Raw genomic sequence first — 19,485 nt, 5'->3', positions numbered from 1 at the left:
TCCGTTGTGCCACTATGATTCCCGGTAGTAGTACTGCACAGGTGCAGAATGCTTCAGGGGCTGGGAGCGTGACGGGGTGTCCTGCAGCTGAGTCCCGCATGTGCAGAAGCCAACAACTGTCAATGACTGACCAGATTACTACCAGGAGTAAACGGAGGGGCTGAAGAGGACGGCAAGGGAAGCCACAGGGATCATGGGGCTCGAGGAAACCCCTGGTAAGTATAAATAAATGCCAGTGTACCATCTCAGGTACGCTTTAATAACTTATAAGAACAACTTTGCTGTAAACAACTTTCCTGTGCTGCATTTAGCTGTGGTGGCTGCAGTGATGGCCCAGGTTGTTCTTTGATCACTAATTGCAGGAGATAAGGCAACTGCAAACAAAGCAAAGAGCTTAATTTATTGAAGATAAGAGAGATCATTTTCCTTGCTGTAGTGTTTTTTGAGTGAACTGGACATACCATCTGCATGCAATGGCAGCTTCCAGTGCTAATGTCCTTCTAGGGGGAAGGAGGGATGTCACCTTAGGATCAAGGGAGGTGACAAAACTATAGGCACAATAGACATTAACCCATTCAGGTTCCGTGGTTTTCACATGAGAAATGTTCACCTCCCATTCATTAGCCTATAACTTTATCACTACTTATGAAAATGAACTGATCTATATCTTGTTTTTTCCGCCACCAATTAGGCTTTCTTTGGGGGGTACATTTTGCTAAGAGCCACTTTACTGTAAACGCATTTTAACAGGAAGAATAAGAAAAAAATTTAAAAATTCATTATTTCTCAGTTTTCAGCCATTATAATTTTAAAATAATACATGCCTCCATAATTAAAACTCGTGTATTGTATTTGCCCATATGTCCCGGTTATTACACCGTTAAAATTATGTCCCTATCACAATGTATGGCGACAATATTTTATTTGGAAATAAAGGTGCATTTTTTCCATTTTGCATCTATCACTATTAACAAGTTTAAAATAAAAAAAATATAGAAATATTTCATCTTTACATTGATATTTAAAAAGTTTAGACCCTTAGGTAAATATTTACATGTTTTTTTTTTTATTGTAATGGTTTTTTTTTTATATAGTAAACATTTTATTTGGGTAGTTTTGGGAGGGTGGGGGGTAAACAATAGATTTATAATGCAAATGTGTGTTCATTTTAATTTATTTTTATTTTCAGTTGTAGTATTACTTTTTGGCCACAAGATGGCGGCCATGAGTTTGTTTACATGACATCACTCTAAGCGTAACACACGCTTAGAGTGGCGCATCGGGGAGGGAACGGCCAGAAAAGGCGCAGCTTCCGAGAGAAGCTGTCGCTTTTTCAGCGGGGGAGAGGAATCAGTGATCGGGCACCATAGCCCGATACATTGATTCCCTGGCTAACGAATCTGCGGCCGGGAGTGCGCGTGCACGCGTGCGATCGGCCGTGGGGGCGAACGGTAGCGAGCATGGTTCCTGGACGTAGAAACTAAATAGGTTAAGGGAACAGGCTTTTATTAAATGTCATGGCAAACTGCAAATTGTCACTATAAAAAAGCATTGTACTTAAAGAGGACCTGAACTCTTGCACAGGACAGAAGTAAAAATTAGAGAAATGCAACCTGTATGTATTTAGAGAGTTTAGCCTGTGTAATTACCCCTCATCTGTGCCTAATCACAAGCTGTAATTTGATATCTTCCCTGTGTCACATGACAGTCATGGCAGAGACGGCACATAAGCTCATTTGAAAGCACAGAATGTTAAAAATATGTCTGTTTCCAAGAATCAGGAAGTATAAACCGTGCAGATTTATTTTAGGATTTGTATCAGCTCTAACAAGGAAATGTTTTTGTTTAAAGGTTATTATGCTGTTGCATATTGTTTAGAGCAGAGAGGGCATTCTGAGTTCAGGTCCGCTTTACAGAGAAGGTCCGAGCAGCTTAAAAAAAGTAATTTACTTATCCGGGGCTTCCTCCACTTCCTCCAGCGGCTGAGTGCGGAGCTGCGGTGAGGGACATTGCAGGTGCTGGGGCTGGAGGAAGCCCCAGGTAAGTAAATTACTTATATTTTAAGCTGCTGGGACCTTTTTAAGGGTTTGTTCACAGTAGAAATGTTGCTGAGGAGAATCAGATTACTGACAAGTCAGCCTAGGCAAATCCCTAGGGCCTGGATAAAACCTTCGATGACCCCCTGTCTCACTTCCACTTTCCAGAAAGTGAGTGCCTAATTTTGCCTTAATCTACCTCTGATGCCAAGCAATGCGTATGACCATGTAGAGTCCCTCAATTGCTGCTTATTGGGCTTCCCTGCTGCAGACAATGTGCATGTTCAAGCCAGTGTTGTAATATAATACAGTGTGGCCTGTAAAGAGAACAAAGGTTTGCCCAGCAGCATTTTTGAGTAGTGGGCTGGAGGAGATCCATTTTAGCTGCAGTGAATGGAACCACATTGGCCAGAGGCTGCTTGGGGCTTTGTGGATACATCCTAAAATGACCGATAGGATAGCTTTGTCAGGATCTCTCCTGTAGCATGTTTTGTCGGTTGCAATGGAACTGCAACCGAGCAGTTCTGACTTATCTGCTTGCATTCGGTTGCGCATTTGCAATAAGTCTCATTGTCATTTGCAATCACTCTGCAGTTCAGAGCAGCTCATGATGCTGTCATGACTCCTCCTATTGCTTGCTGCAGTTGAACTGCAGCCAGATAGCCCTGGATTTCCTACATGCATGTTGTTGCAAAATTTTGCATGTATTTGTTATGAGAGTCTTTCAGCTAGCAGCTTGTAATCAAGCTAGCTCAGGATTGAGTGATTACCATTCAGCTGTGTGGGAATTTGCATGTCTGCATCCATTGGCTGATGTCCACATAAAAGTCTGCCTCCCATTTCAGACCCCATCCGACATAACGTTCAGCTCTCTGAGTTGTTGCTGGGTCATTCATGTGAATTGTATATTGCATTGTTTAACTTGCTTGGACGTTTGCTGTATCCACGGGATAGTAAAGTCCTTCTGATCCTGATAGCTTGGATTCTGCCAGCACCATGTTGGTGACTGGTAGTATTCCTTCTTGCCTTGTTCTTGAGGACATAACTAAAGCAGTGGTTGCCATTAGTTACGTTCCTACCTGTTAGTCTTGTCTATGTCAGTGTGAATGTTTGCTGTCCCTGGGGCAGCGACTAGATTGGCAAAGCATTCCATCTGTCTGTCTGTTGTTTGTCTTCTTGTTAATTGTTATTACTTGTGCTTTAGCTGGTTTCTTGATAAATATATATGCAGATCTGAGAATATATATTTATCCGTTAGTTGAGCCGTTTGTTATTTTTCTGAATTAACGTGTATGACCTTAGCCTGTTACTGACTCTGATTCCGCCTAGTCCACTGTACCACTGCCATCTGATCTAACATGTATGACCCTAGCCTGTTACCGACTACATCTGTTGTGTATTGTATCACATAGCATCTAGCCTGATAGGCGGCCCAGAGCTACAGTTGCTCTGGGCATTCTTGTTCCCTTGTTCATTACTCCTGTGTCCATCTGTGTAGCCTCTTCCATTACCCAGCTACATAGTCTGGAGCACACACGCTGACTCAGAAAGTATGCCCCCCCCCCCCAGCATTACAAGCTTTATTCTTTTCATGCACTAGTGAATTTACAGTAACCCATAACAGTGCAATCACCCAGTTTGGATTTTCTCATCAGTAGCTCTATTCTCAGATGTGAAACCACTGACTCAATCATACCTCATTTCTACAGTATCACACGTAATGATATATCAGTTCCTGAACATTACTTCTGGAAGATGAATGATGACAGCCTTCAGCACTGCAAAAAAAATCTTGGTGTCTCCATCTAACAAGCTTCCTGTAAAAAAAAATCCCTCAAAAGAGAATATAAATTGTCCCTTGTATTTATTTGTTATATTAACTACTGAAAAATATGATTCCTTCAACTAGTTAACTATGCTTTGCAGTAGTGATGAACGTTCTTGTGCAAAGCAAGATGGTTCTGAAGTGTGTGCGAGAGCTGTGTATGGGGGGGGGGGGGGGAGCTTACTCACCTAAGCCACCGCCTATCTTCCGATGCATTCTATGCTGCATTCCATCTTCTGACGCTTTCGCATTCAGAGTGGAAGTTCCGGCTTAGAAGGTGGAAGTGTAAGAAGATGGAATGCAGCATAGAATGCATCGGGAAGAGAGGTGGTGTCTTAGGTTAACCCCCACATACACCACTTTTGCCTCCCCCATACTGCAGGACGATCTTGTTTTTTTTGCGAGAACGTTCTCGCTCATGCCTACCTTGGAATAAGTATTGCCTAGGAATAGTTCATGCTTATCGTGTGCTACGAACATATTGAGATATAAACGGATACTTTCAATAAAAACTCTTCTCAATTTATGGTTTGTGGTGACATCCAATTACCTTAAATTAAAAGACTGATGAATTACTCTTAATTAGGTTAAAAAACTACCTTCTGCTTTTGTGTAAGGAGAAGCAAAACAAGGAGATCTCAACATCCTTAACACTGGAGGATCACACCACCTGCTGGAAACTGTGGGTATATATGAAATAATCATATGCAGTATTTCATTTTTACCTATAGAAATGTTACCAAAAAAAGGTCTCTTTTTGGATGTGTAATTAACACAACACAGTACCATCTACTGTACTTAAAGTGGACCTGAACACTTGCACAGGACATAAGGAACTGCACTTATAGAGTTTAGCCTGTGTAATTCCCCCTCAATTGTGTTTAATCACAATTTGTGATTTGTAATTTGATCTTTACCCTGTGTCACATGACTGCCAAGGCAGAGATGGCAAATAAGCTCATTTGAAAGCACAGGATGTTAACAATATGTCTGCTTCCATGAATAAGTAAGTAGATATACTGCAGATCTGTTTTAGCATTTGTACCAGCTGTAACAAAGAAATGTTTTTTGTATAAAGGTTATTATGCTGTTGTGTGTCTTTTAGAGCAGAGTAGATGTTCTGAGTTCAGGTCTGCTTTAACAAATTTGTTCCAGTGCATTATCTTTATCTCTGAGCAGAGAGGTGGCTGATATATAGGATTCCACGAGAGGCTAACTGCTCAGCTGGCCCCTTTCTGCACTCTCTCTGCTGCGCATTATGTATAAAAACAAGTGAATGCTTCTTTAAAGTGACACTGTAGTAGGTTGCTGTTTTCCTTTCTGGCAGTATGGTTGTATATAGTATACAGCCTTCGTAGAAACACATACAAAACTGATTCAAAACTGACAAGACATGACCGGAAATGTACAGATTTATGTGTGGTCCATAAAAACACATGCAAAACTGAGGCCAAGTGCCAACTGTCAAAAACTGGACAGGACACCTTTTTGTTTGTGAACCAAGCCTAAGGGCCATTTTACACTTAATGGGCCTGATTCACAAAGTGGTGCAAACTGTTTAGCACGGGTGTGCTAAGCAGTTAGCACGTGAAGTCCGTTTGCGGACTTTTGCAAAAGTCCGCGATCGTGCAAATCGCGGCAAATTGCGCTCGCAAAAGTCCGCAAACGGCACTTCACGTGCTAACTGTTTAGCACACACATGCTAAACAGTTTGCACCGCTTTGTGAATCAGGCCCAATGTGTTTAATTAAGGACCAGGGGATTTTCTTCTGATCGGTGCTGCGTGGACTCTCCAGCCCGCAGCACCGATCAGGAAATAGCCAGGGCGATCAGACTTCCCCCCTTTTTTTCCCACTAGGGGGATGTCCTGCTGGGGGGGTCTGATCGCCGCCGGCTTGCTGCGTTTTGCGGGGGGGCTCTTCAAAGCCCCCCTCCGCAGCGTTTTCTGCGCTCCCTCCCTACCTCTTCTTCCATGTATTGCGCAGGACGGATATCCGTCCTGCGCATTGTAGGATAGGCTTCAGCCTATCATATGCCGGCGATCCCCGGCCAATCAGAGGCCGGAGATCGCCGATCTGGCTTACGGCGCTGCTGCGCAGCAGCGCCGTATGATGTAAACAGCGGGGATTTCTTCCCCGCGTGTTTGCATTACGTGTGCGAGCCGCGATCTGCGGCTTGCACACTGTTCACGGAGACACCCTCCGTGAACTGGCATGGAAAGGTTTCCATGCTATACCACTAACGACCCGCCGACGCCTATCGGCGTTAGGTGGTCGTTAAGTGGTTAAATGCTTTACTTTGCATTACATTTATTTTTAATGCATTTTTTTCTCTATAGCAGTGTGTTGTAAAAAATGCTTCAGTTCTCCAGCATATAGAGTGAAAGAGGCTATAGGGAAACATGAACACTGGTCTGCACATCAGTTGTCCTTTCAGTTACAATTGACAGCAACTAATATAGTGTAATAGAACCCTAAGGCCTCTTTTACACTAGACTCTGAAAAACTGATGTTAAAACACATATGGAGGGAACTGAGCCATAGGCAAACATGGGCATTAGTTTAAAAAACAGTTGTCCTTTCAGTTATAACGGAGAGCAACTGAATAGGTGTAAAATTACCCTTTTACACTATTATATCAGTGGCCGTCAGTTGTAACTGAAAGGACAACTGATGTGTAGACTAGTGTCCGTGTTCCCCTATAGACTTTTTCACATTAGGAAAACTGAAGCTTTTTCACAATGCACTGCTATGGAGAAAGAAAACCTGCATTAAAACACAATGCAACGCATAGCAATGCATTAAAACACATAAGGTATAAAGGGGCCCTTAGTCAGCTGTAGAAGACGGGCGTGACTGTGCAGCTGAGCTGAGTATAGTTTTATACTGCTTCTCTGCCAGATAGCAATGTAAGGACCCAAAGCAGGAACACATTAGGCTTTCATGTTCCTCTTTCACTTCCACAGTTGCATCCAGTAAATTCAATTTGGATAATCTTGTTATAGCAGGAGTGATAACTTTTTGTAGTCGTGAGTTAACCTCTTATATTATTTTACTTAATGTGACTGTAATGGTTAAGGGCTCTGCCCCTGACATAGGTGACTGGGGTTCAAATCTCGGCTCTTCCTATTTAAACCAGCACCTTTTAAGTTAGGAGTTATTGGGCAAGACTCCCTAAAACTCCCTAAAACTCCTAGTACCTATTGAGTGCGCTCTAGTGGCTGTCTCGCAAGTGCTTTGAGTCTGACAGGAGGAAAGTGGTATACAAGTACTGGAATTATTTGAAGTCTGCATAATATATTCATTTCCTACTACAGCACTCTTTATCGGCCACTTGTGCGAGTGCTGCTTTTCACAGCTACCCCAAGACCCCTTCCTTGCAACCAATGGGGAAGTTGCTACACATAATCCATTTCTTTATGCACTTTGCTTTTGACTCACCTAACATATTCATAGAGCGAATCATGGAAAGGAGTAAGTTATTTGTATGGGCTTGTCTCTTTTTGTTTATGGGAAGTTTTCTCCTAGGTGATATTTTCATCTTAACAACAAAATGCCCTTTAAGCCACCAGCAAGCAGAAAAATACTCAGAATAAATTTGACAGTACTTTTTTTTACCAACTTTTTTGATACTTTTTCAATTGCAGAGTGCTGAGAAGTTATTTTAAAGAAAAGATGAAAAGTTAGTACTTTTTCACCAACTTTTGGGTACTTTTTTCAATTGTAAAATGCTTAAAATATATTTTAAAAACCATATGAAAATTATCTCCTGGGAGATAACTCAGGAGAAAAAGTTAATTATACAATTCACATTGGCCCCTATTCAATTCACTTTGTTCTCTGAAGTTTTGTCCTTGGAGATTGTTTTTCATCTTTTGTTTAAAATAACTTTTCAGCACTTTCCAATTGAAACTGTACCAAAAAAGGAAGTAAAAAAAAGTACTGAATACTGTTAAAGAAAACCTGAACTGAAAATTAAGTCAAAATAAACATACACAAGTCATACTTACCTCCTGTGTAGTCTACTCCTCAATCTATTTTTCCTCTCCTGCGTCTTGTTTGTGCACTGTGATCAATGGAATTATACGTCCTCCATTTTGAAAATGGTCATTACCCCATAACAGCTTTCTGGTCAGCATGCTGTTAAAGGGATACTTAAGTCAAAAACAAAAAATGATTTTTACTCACCTGGGGCATACCTCAGCCCCCTAAAGCTGTATGGTGCCCTCGCAGCCTCGCTCCGATCCTCCTGTCCCCGCCGGCGGCTACTTCCGGGTTCGGCGACAGACGCTGACAGGTTGGGAACACGGCTGATTCTCCGCTTTCCCAGCCGCTATATCACCCTCTATGCTGCTATAGCGTATAACCTATACGCTATAGCAGCATAGAGGGTGATATAGCGGCTGGGAACGCAGAGAATCACTCGCGTTCCCAGCCTGTCAGCGGCTGTCGCCGAACCCGGAAGTAGCCGCCGGCGGGGACAGGAGGATCGGAGCGAGGCTGCGAGGGCACCATACTGCTTCAGGGGGCTGAGGGATGCCCCAGGTGAGTAAAAATCATTTTTTGTTTTTGACTTAAGTATCCCTTTAAACTGTAACATCGCCCACTTGAGCCATAGGGAAACATGGACACATCAGTTCTCCTCTCAGCTGTAACTGACAGCAACTGATATATAACTGAAAGCAACTGATATATTTCAGATCTGACAAAATATTGTCAGAACTGGAAGGGATTATTGTCAGAAGAAAATGGTGAGCTTCTGAGAGGAACTGATGGCAAGGTAACTATGTAATGTTCATTTGAAGTTACCTCATGTGTTTATTTTAAATAATTTTACTCAGTACAGGTTCTGTTGAACATTATTCGGATTATTTTCTTGCCTGCTGGTGGCTTAAAAGGTATTAAAAGGCATTGACTAGACGTGCAAATATCACCTAGTAGCAAACTTCAGATAAAAAGTTAATTGAATAAGGCCCTGTGTATCAGTGCATTAGACCAAGAGTGTTGCAAACCTGGACTGGTGTTGTTGCTACAGACTTTGTTAATTAATCTAGGTCACAGGTGTCAACTGAAAGGCCCGTGGGCCAAATCCGGCCCCCCACACCATTTTATGTGGCCCTCCAGAGCTTTAAATCTGCATGATTATAAGCAATCACTAAAAGAAATTAAAAAATGAATCTTTGTTGTATACTTGTGTTTGTACCGGCGGTCTTTGACATTTCCATGGAGATGGCAGCCATTGCAGACATATGTACACGCAAGTAATTTTGTGGCTCGTGCACATGTGTACAATTTTCTCTTCTGTTGCTAATTTTCTGGTAGAGGGGAAATACAATATATTGAAAGTGTACCAGAGATCAAAAGATCTAAAGATTCGATACTTACCCAGGCCTTCCACCAGCCCCATAAGCACGTGTGAGTCCCTCACCATCCTCCTGCCGTCTGCTGTTCAGCCGTAATCAGCCCCAGTAACAGGCTCAGTTGGGTCCAGTCTGGGTCTTCTGTGCATGCGCATACCTCCCGTGCATTAGACCCAGACTGAGATGACTGAGCCAGTTATCGGGGCTGATCGCGGCTGAACAGCAGGCCGTGGGAGGATGGGGCTGGAGGAAGCCCCGGGTAAGTATCAATTCTTTCGATTTTTTTGATCTCTGGTTTACTTTAAGTGACAATGGCCTTTTTTTTAGTTTTATCTATAAATACATGCACACTCTCCATCTCCCGTTATGATCTGTCATATAGGTGTACATTTGTGGCATGCATTTAAAAGCGCAGCATCTTTGCTGTTCAAACCACTACTAGCAAAAGCTGCAAACAAGCATTCTTTTTAAGCGAGACAGCTGTAGGCTGTTTGGGTATCCCACAATACACATGTAACTTCAGGTTTCTGTGATCGGAGTTGTGGAATACAGTACACAGCACAGGTTGCTGCTCTTCGTTGGCACCTTTCCATACTGCAGATGACATCACACTGCCTTCCTATCCAGAGGAGCAAATCAGTAAAGAGATCAGGGCCAGTTCTAGACTTTTTGCTGCCTGAGGCAAACTTGTGAGAATTCCCCCCCCCCCCCCCCCAATTGGAATGACCACACAGCACCCGACAATTTACTCCGCTTCATTTAATGCCATGCTGCAACTCAACCCAATAGCACACTGGCTGGCTGTGAGTCTGACAAACAAACCTCAGCAACTCCATTCCTCCTCAGTCAGGACAGCAGTGCCACCTCGTCCCTTCTGCTGTACAAGTCAAATGAAACCCTGCTGCTCTCCTGCCTCCCCCTCCTCACTGACTGTCAGACTCCTCACACAACACAACAAGCGGCTTTTCCCTAATGATGACCTATTCACCTCGCTCTCCTCTCGCTTCTCCTCCAACTCTGACTGGACGCTGTTAGAGTAAAGACAGTACAAACATGCTGCCCCTGTAATCTCTGCGCCTGATGCAAATGTTTCACTTTGCTTCATGAATGAACCGCCACTGGGAGATGCCACTTTCAGGTATTACAGCTGATGTTTTCAGAGTGCCCACTGGAGACCATCCCCCTCCCCTCTATTACATTCTAATAGACCATGTGGCTTCAGTATTGCGGATTGCTTATTTGAATAGCATGGTGAACATCTCTGTGATAGAATTGGTTTACCTGTATTCAGTACAGAAACAAATTGCCATTGGAATCTTTAGGCTTTCCCATTCTGTACTTTTATCATGTGAAGGGTGTGTGGTATTTTGACATGTAAACTCTTATTGTAGCACAGTGATATACTGTATATAGTATGTGGCATGGGATGGTATTGTATGGTATATGGATACGATGACCAGGGTTAAAGTGGGATTAAACGCTGACATAATATTCAATAAAAATGTGTTTTCTCACTTTTTATTACCCATACAGTTATCATATTTGCTTTTGTGCACAAGTATTTTGTCCATTTACAAAATACAAGTTCCCAAAGTACAGTTTATCTGCTCTGAAAGCTGCCATTGCATTTAATTGCATAGCTGCTGTATTTATATATTATAATGTACTCAGTGAGATTTCTCTGCGGATTTTACCTTCTGCTGTCCGTCCAAGCTACATCACTGCACAGCAATGTTTACTTATAGTGGCAGTGTAGCTGCTAGGTAAACATAAACAAGATAATCGTATCACTTGAGTTTTAATCTAACTTCAGCAATAACATCCTCACTGAAGAAGAAAGTGCTGTGTTTAACTGTTTAAATGCTGTTCTACTACCATTTTTGTCTGGTAGCAGGTTTAAGGCTGTAAAAAAATCTTTTAGAGCAAAAGAAGAAATGCTGAGTTTCACACCACTTTACTAATTGTAGTGGTTACACCATGGGCTTGATTCACAAATGGGTGCTAACTTAGTTGGCACACCTAAAAGCCCCTTAGCACGCCTAAAGTCCTTTAGGACATGCAAAGTTTTGCGCGCTAAGTTAGCACGCGCAGGGTTTAGCGTTGTGCGGTGCATGCTAAACTTCACACCGGGTGCGACTAAAACGTCACACTGGGTGCGTCTAACCCACCACACCGGGTGCGCCTGAATCGTCGCATTGTGCGACGTTTCGAGCGCACCTGGTGCAATGTTTTAGGCGCACCCGGTGCGTTGGTTTAGTTTTGTGCGCACCGCACAGCGCTTAAACTTTGTGTGCCATCAATAAAGGCTTTGGGCGTGCTAACTGAGTTAGCACCCTTTTGTGAATCGAGCCCCATGTAGGCTTACATAAGCTCAGGGGCAGCTACACTGGCTCTTGAGCAAGCATGTCCAGGGCTGGATTTGTACTCTTTACCGCCCAAGGCCGCTGTCACCAGCCACCCCCTCAAGTATAGGTAGCCAGATGACCCCTCCCCCTTTCCCTTCAGTATAGGTAACCTGATGACTCCCTTAATCCCTCCTTTTCCAACTTCCCTCCTTTTAGTATAGGTAGCCAGCTCGCCTTCACACCGCAGCAGCCATCAGTGTCACTCATTTCTCTGCAGAAGCTTCCTTTTCCCCTCTGTCTCCAATGCTGCCCAAGTCCATAGCCGCCGGCCACAATGCAAATGTGTACAGAGAGCAAGGTGGCTGATGCACAGGTGGCTAGCACCAGAGTACCGTGGTTAGGCGCTCGCATGATCTCCCTGCATTGCAGCATTTGCTAGTTTGCTAATGCTGCATAAGATCAGCCTGCTGCTTTGGTGCCCTTGCTCCTGTGGTGCCCTAGGCCATGGCCTAGGTGGCCTTGTCCTAAATCCAGCCCTGAGCATGCCTCAAACACTGTGTCATTGTTATTCATAATTTCATACCTTATTTTACCTTATTCACTTTCACAGATCTTCAGGCTTTGTTTACTCTGTGTTCATGTTTGATATTCCGTTTAAGCAAGAAACTTGGAAAAAATGGAAGGGCAGGGTATCTGTCCATCACTCTGTCCTAAGTTCTGTGAGCTCTTTGCTAGGAATTTTACTGTTCTACTGCTGCATAGACAAGACTGCATGTTCATGAACTTTGTATCTAAACAGATAAAACAACATTGGGCTGTAAAGAGGCCAAAAAGTAGGACTTAAATGGGGAGAAAAGCAATTTAAAAAAATGTCTGAGTCTGACAATTTGAAAGGTTAAAAATACAGATTGGCCTAAATTCACAAAGGGTTGTTTGGTAAAAAAATATCTTATTCTGTAAAATACTGCATTCGGTATTTTGGTGATGGAAATGACAAGCTTTAAGGTAGGTAGCCAAACTAAACATCACCACATTATTTGGTTTTGATGTTTATAAAAAGTGATTATATAAAAAAATATGTATAAGCTTTCTTTAGATCAATGGAATATAATTGATGTTGTAAAAAGATTCAATAAATGTTTGATCAGAGCTGGTAGACATCGATTGTAGATTCCTTCAGAAACGTTGTACACAACACCGTTGGAGGAGCCATCAGAATCTCTGCAGGGGGGCCCGGTGGCTCCTAGTTACGCCCCTGAATGGCCGCAGGAACCAGAAAGGTGAGTAGAAATAGTTCCCAATGAATGTGTTTCCTGGGGTCCCACCCACTTCCTGATTCCTAAGCAGCCATTCTTTTATAATATTGTTTATAGCCACTTTTTGGTAACTTTTGTACAAGACCCTGGGGCCCATATGCAATTAGCTTTTTCACCTGAGTTTTCTCCTAGGAGATAGTTTTTCATCTTCTATTTCAAAAAACTTTCCAGAACTTTTCAACTAAAAAAGTACCAAAAAGTAAATGAAAAAGCACTATCAAAATTATTTTGAGTATTTTCTTACTTGCTGGTGGTTTAAAAAAGCATTTTATTGACAAGTTTAAAAATATCACCTAGGAGAAAACTCAGGAGATAAAGTTAATTGCATATGGCCCTCGGCCTCCAATTTTTCCTTTTACACTTGTTCTTCACATTTTCATTTTTGGATTCAGTTTAAAGAAACTCGTATTTATGGTAGATCCTATGATTTAACCATAACCAAAGAAATTCAAATATCTTTACTGGACTATTTTTTTCTGTCCTAGAGAATATTTCATAAATCCTGCAGAGTACTTCTTCAACTGCAATGAGTGAAGACGATCCCTTGGCCCTTGTATTAGTACAAGAAATCCACTAACTACTCACTTTAGACTAAGCTGGGACACAAGAGGGGTGAAAGAAGACATTGAGCCTGACCCAATTCATCTTTTTTTCTTTCAGGAGAATAATTTTTCATTTTCTGTTTAAAATATCTTGTGCACTCTACAATTGCAGAAGCACAAACAATAGATGAAAAAGTTAAAATTATTCTGAGCATTTTCTTGCTTTCTGGTGGCTTAAAGAAAACCTGAACTGAAAATTAAAAGTCAAAATAAGCATACACAAGTCATACTTACCTTCCATGTAGTCTACTCCTCAGTGTCTTTCTCCTGTCCGTCCCGCGTCCTGTTTGTTCACTGTGATCAAGGGAATTTTCCGTCCTCCATTTTGAAAAAGGCCGTTGCCCATAACAGCTTTCTGGTCCGCACACAGTTAAACTGTAACAATGCCCACTTGAGCCATAGGGAAACCTGGACATTACCTGGTACATCAGTTTTCCTCTCAGCTATAACTGACAGCAACTGCTATTTTACTGACAGCAACTGATATATTTCAGTTCTGACAAAATATTGTCAGACCTGGAAGGGATCATTGTCAGAAGAAAATGGTGAGCTTCTGAGAGGAACTGATGGCAAGGTAAGTATGTAATGTTCATTTGAAGTTACCTCATGTGTTTATTTTAAATATTTTTACTCGGTACAGGTTCTCTTTAAAAGGTATTTTACTTATAATGTAAAAATATCACCTAAGAAAAAACTTGAATTGGATCAGGTCCACTTATGGCAGAATGGAACAACAAAACAGGGGAAGGGGTCCTTCGACATTTGTTATCAATCAATATAATGGTTTTTTTTCTTATGTTTGATTACACATACTTACAGTGCACCTTAACTGAGTAAAAACAAAAAAGTTGTACTTACCTAGGGCTTCCACCAGCCCCTTGCAGACGTTCTGTGCCTACGCCAGGACAAACCGATCCTCCGGTACCCCACAGTCAGCTAGTTTTGTTTTCAGCATCTATACAGTCGCCTGGCTAGTGCGCCTGCATGGCCACAATTGTGCTCCTGTCGCAGTACGCATACTATGTACATGTGTACTTATAGTACGCAAACTGCAAATGCGCAGGATGGCCACAGTGACAGGAGCGCGATCAAGGATGCATGGCCTGCCAGTCACTGAAAACGAAACTATCTGGCTGTGGTTTGTCCTGGCATAGGCACAGGATGTCTGCAGGGGGCTGGTGGAAGCCCCAGGTAAGTGAAACTTTTTTTATTTTTACTCAGTTAAGGTTCTCAAGTCAATAAACTTCTTCCCAGGTACCTAAAGATGAACTTTATTGAACATAATGAAATTATTTTTTCCCACAACATTCATTTATAAAATTCCTAAGTTAATGTTTGCCCAGTGTGGTATTTTACCTCACCCTGATTTATGTTCTTATTGATCAGTGATGCTGGCATCTTTACTGTGTTGAATCGCTAATGGTTTTTTTCACATGCGTGTAACGAACAGGAAATTCAGTTGATCTCTGATATAATGAATTGTATGCGTAGTGCGGGTAAGGAATAGAACATTAGTAGCAAAGAAAAAAGTCTAATTTTTATTTTCACTTAAATAGCTTTTTTAATAACATTGCATCATTATGTCACAATTGCTGTTTGAAAGCTACACTCTGCCTTTTAAACTAAATAAATACTTAAACTAAATAAACAAAGCAGAAATAACGGCCCTTTAAAATTTCCCTGCAGTAAAACCTTATCTCAATGTTTCTTTGCTGTTCAGAAAACAGGACTGCATTGGACCCAGTGGGTCGAACAGCACAGAGAAGCTCTTTTGCATAGATAACAATCGAAGTTTTTTTTAACTCTTCCTGTACTGGAAATCAATATGAGACTCTTATTTGCTAATAATGTTTTATTTCTCAGCTGTACTACACATACAATTTATTATCTCCTAAATGTATGTTTGCAACAGGTTTGCTTTAAGTTTATTAAGCTTTTAACACTGATGTGGGAGCTTTATTCTATGTCATGTCACATCTACAGATTACCATACCATAGTTGCTTTCTCACCGGTACTTTTGTATATGGCTGTATGTCTCGATGAGATATGGTATTAGGGTCCCCTGTCTGTCCTGCCATGTATTGCCATGTAATCACACTCAGCATCTGCCTTTTCAGTGTGAAGCAGAGGTGTCTGAGCGAGCAGAAGAGGAGACGGCAACGTGCCACGAAGAAGATCAGTATTTTTATAGGCTCGTTTGTGGTGTGCTTCGCTCCGTATGTTATCACAAGGTCAGTACAGTATATATATGCAATATGTTCTCAATGTCAGCAGTGATACTTATTGATCTAGTCATCTGTCATCACTGTCTTGGGGTTTCTGGCAAATGTTATGTGCTGCAGAGGAGACACACAGATCATGTAGTGGCCTTATTTTATTTAGTTATGAAGGTTTCAGAGTGTTTTGTAAAGGAGATATTAACCGAAGCTGGAAATGTGGGCTTCCGCTATCGTAAGAAACTTGGGCGCCGTTATAAATAGCGACTATAGGGCTTGATTCACTAAACCGTGATAACTCATAGCACGGCCGCTCTAGCGTTTTTGCACGCAATTGCGTATTTACGTACACGATTGTGCGCAAAAATTAAGCGAAGGCACGTGAAAACGCTAGCACGACCATGCTATGAGTTATCACGGTTTAGTGAATCGAACCCTTAGTGTGTTAAATAGAAAATTTCACACTATAGCCACTTTTTATAATGGTATCTATGGTGGCACCCCAAAATTATCATAAAAACTGCGAATTGGTGGTGGGGATTGGGGCAATTAGTTTACCTTCAAGTAGTTGCCTTTCCGATTTAGTTGGACATTTACTTTTTATGCTCTCGAATGAGTGAAAGTGGGCAGCACTGCAGAGTTTAACCCTGCTATTCCCCGCTAATGTAAACAAAGTGTTGGCCAGGGAGCGCTAGGAGTAGCAGTAACCCTTCAGTGTCTGGACCAGCTGTCAGTGTGTATTGAGTAACCTTTGCGCGCACTGAATAAAGCAAAGTGACACTCCCACAAACCAGACAGCAGATCCTGCAGCTCTGGCCAGAAAACTGAAATAACACTAATAACTATCAAAATAATGTTATGTAGCTATGAAGAGCATAAACGTCAAGGAATCATGAAGAGGAATTGGAGGTTGGAGTTGTTTTAAAGTGAAGTTTGTTGCAGTGTTTGCAGAATCCAGAGTATTGTGAATTTGAAGTGGGTCTGATCCATGAAAGTTTCCCAACTACATCTTGTGCTTTTGGGCGTTGCACTTTGTACAACGCCTCTTTGCACTGTGTTACTGAATCAGCCTGAAGACTATAAACAGGAGCTTGCTTCCCTCTGTTGACTTTTCTCTGTGCAACACCCTTCATTGCTCTGATTGAGAGATAGTAGGAACCTCAGAGTGGGGAGAACTGCAGACACCTAGTCCAGAATTCACAGAATTAAACAACTGGTATTTCCAAAATGCATACATGTACAATTGATACTAGTGGTTTGAGCGGCACAGCTGCATTGTGGGTATATGGTTAGAGATCATGTCATGTTTCATCTGTGCAACACCTTATTTGTGGTTTTGGGGTTTGTTCTGTCATCATTCACTACCCTAACCCAAACTTCCCCCCTAATGCATTCCCCTTCCCAATGCTAAATGCTAACCTTCCCCATTGATAAAAAACCCTTTTCAATGTCTAATCCTAACCTCTCCCTCAGAGGAGCACCATCTTCCAGTCCCTAACTCAAACCTTCCCCCTTAAAGCCTCATACACGCGTAGATGAGGCTCCGATGTGTGTTATCAATCGAGCCGCTGATGCGGCTCGATTGATAAGATCCGACAGGTCGGATCTTGCTACCGCCGATTCCCTGCTCGTTCCCCATGAGGGGACAATGGCAGGGAATCGATCGGAAGATAAGCGGCGCGGCGCTGGGACGAGCGGGTATCGAATGCGGCGTACACGCGGGCGAGCGGGGACGCGGCGGGTATGCGGAAGAGGCGATCCGGTGGCTAATCGAGCCGCCGGATCGAAACCTCATCTACGCATGTAGATGAGGCTTTAGGAAATCCCTCACCCAACACCTAATTGTAAATGCCCTCTCAATGAAAACCTCATTCCTGATGACTGACTTTAACTTCCTCTCCTTACTAGTAAGCCCATTCCTGATGCCAAAACTGATGGATAACTTCCCCTTAACCCTATTAGAGATGTTCATTCGGATTCTGTGGTATTGAAATTTCTGCATTTCGGGAATCGGCAGAAATACCAGATTACTGCAACTCAGTAATTTTAGCCCAATCACAGCACACGGAAGCATTGGACCAATCAGGGCATGCAGATTTTTTCCGCCAAAATCAGATTACCACTGTAATTTTAGACCAATCACAAGACTGGGATACTACCAAGTACTCCCAAGCCTTGTGTTTGCCCTAAAATGTCAGTGGCATTACGATTACTGCGGTAAAATCTGATTTGTCCAATACTTATAAGTTAACTCAGTAATTGGCTTTGATGGAAATCAGAATTACCACGGAATCAGAAATCAGTATTTCTGACCATCCCTAAACCCTATCCCTCGTAGTTTGCTCCTTGCTATAATTGATACCTATCTTTCATTGTTTTCATCCTTCATGTTCAGTGTTGGTGTGTCAAATACACCATCACTGTGTCATCGTACTAAGTGCTGCACCACACAGGGGAAGCATTTTTTTCTTCAACTTTGGGCATCCAGTCTACTACCCTTTTGCTAAAAGAAAGTAGCTTAGGTAAGTGCTGGTGCCCTGTCCAAACGTCTGGCACCCAAACCACCTGCTTCCTCAAAAACACCTGGGTATCATTTTACGCCTTTGGTCTCTACAATGACTACATATGTATGGATGTAAGGTGGCAGTCCAGAATAGCTAAGCTATGTTCTCTGGTTGCACCTAATCAATGTGTAAGAAGTGTCCTGTAGCCACATCCAGCAATATGTTATACTGGGTCCTCACAGGACCTCATTAACCAGTGTGTGAAGGAATACAGTAACCGTTTGTCCCCTGGCAACCAATCAGTTTGCAATTGGTCATTTTTTCAGAGTAGGTTTGAATTGAAATGGTGGATCTGGTCAGTTGTTACAGGAAATACATAGAGTTTAATTTAGTCACTTTGATAAATAATACATATTGATGGGGGAGTTATAACTGGGAATCTGTTGCCAAACCAAACTCCTGTGTGATGGAAATGTATATTGTTTGAGTTGGATTGCAGTCCCCGGGGAAAGAAGCATCTAAAGAGCATCACTGTGTAATATTTTTTGAGTTATGGAAATAATCAAATGAAACCTCAGATACCAAAATGCAGTCTGGACTGGCAAGTATTGGACCAAATAAAAACAAGTCCTGTGTCCAATACATATCTGCTGTGCTGCTGGTAGAAGAATGTAAAATTGGTCAGATTAAAGAGAATCTGAAGTTGGAACAACTAATAACACGTGACATTAGCAGCAGAGATATGAGTCTAATATTGTTTGCAGTACAGAGAGAGTTAAGAAACTCCAGTTGTTATCTATGCAAAAGAGTCACTGATCTCCACGACTTTCAAAGTGGCAGAGAGCTTGGAAACTTATTATCTCAAGCGTCTGTCATTGTATTTTGTTTTTTCTGCAGAGGACAGTTCAAAGGTTCACTAGCCTGCTCTGTGAAATCAATTTAGAGTGCTGAGTGTAGTGTGTAAACTGCAAATATTAGAGAATGATGCAATGTTATAAAAAAAAAACTTTACACCTGAAAATAAAAATATGAGAATATTTTCTTTGTTACTAATGTTCTAATTATCCGTACTACACAATCAATTCATCATATCATATTTTTTTTTCGCTTCAGTGTCACTTTAAAGGACAACTGAAGTGAGAAAAATGTCAAGGCTGCCATATGTTTTTCCTTTTAAACAATACCAGTTGCCTGGCAGCCCTATTGATCTATTTGGATGCAGTAGTGTCTGAATAACACCAGAAACAAGCGTGCAGCTAATCTTGTCAGATCTGACAATAA

The 19,485-nt window shown here is 41.9% G+C and overlaps 1 protein-coding gene across 1 annotated transcript in view; it reads left to right on the top strand.

The window, feature by feature from the left end:
* The window catches only part of LOC137545733 (G-protein coupled receptor 26-like), an 80,668-nt gene that overhangs the window by 8,407 nt on the left and 52,776 nt on the right, over positions 1 to 19,485 (top strand). The window contains exon 2 of the mRNA XM_068267292.1: positions 15,602 to 15,715. Within this exon, the coding sequence (XP_068123393.1) occupies positions 15,602 to 15,715 (114 nt within the window). The remainder of the gene's footprint in view (positions 1 to 15,601; positions 15,716 to 19,485) is intronic.

The sequence above is a fragment of the Hyperolius riggenbachi genome, chromosome 1 (genome assembly GCF_040937935.1).
Source record: "Hyperolius riggenbachi isolate aHypRig1 chromosome 1, aHypRig1.pri, whole genome shotgun sequence".
Lineage (NCBI taxonomy): Eukaryota > Metazoa > Chordata > Amphibia > Anura > Hyperoliidae > Hyperolius > Hyperolius riggenbachi.
This window is presented reverse-complemented; position numbering and strand designations above follow the sequence as displayed.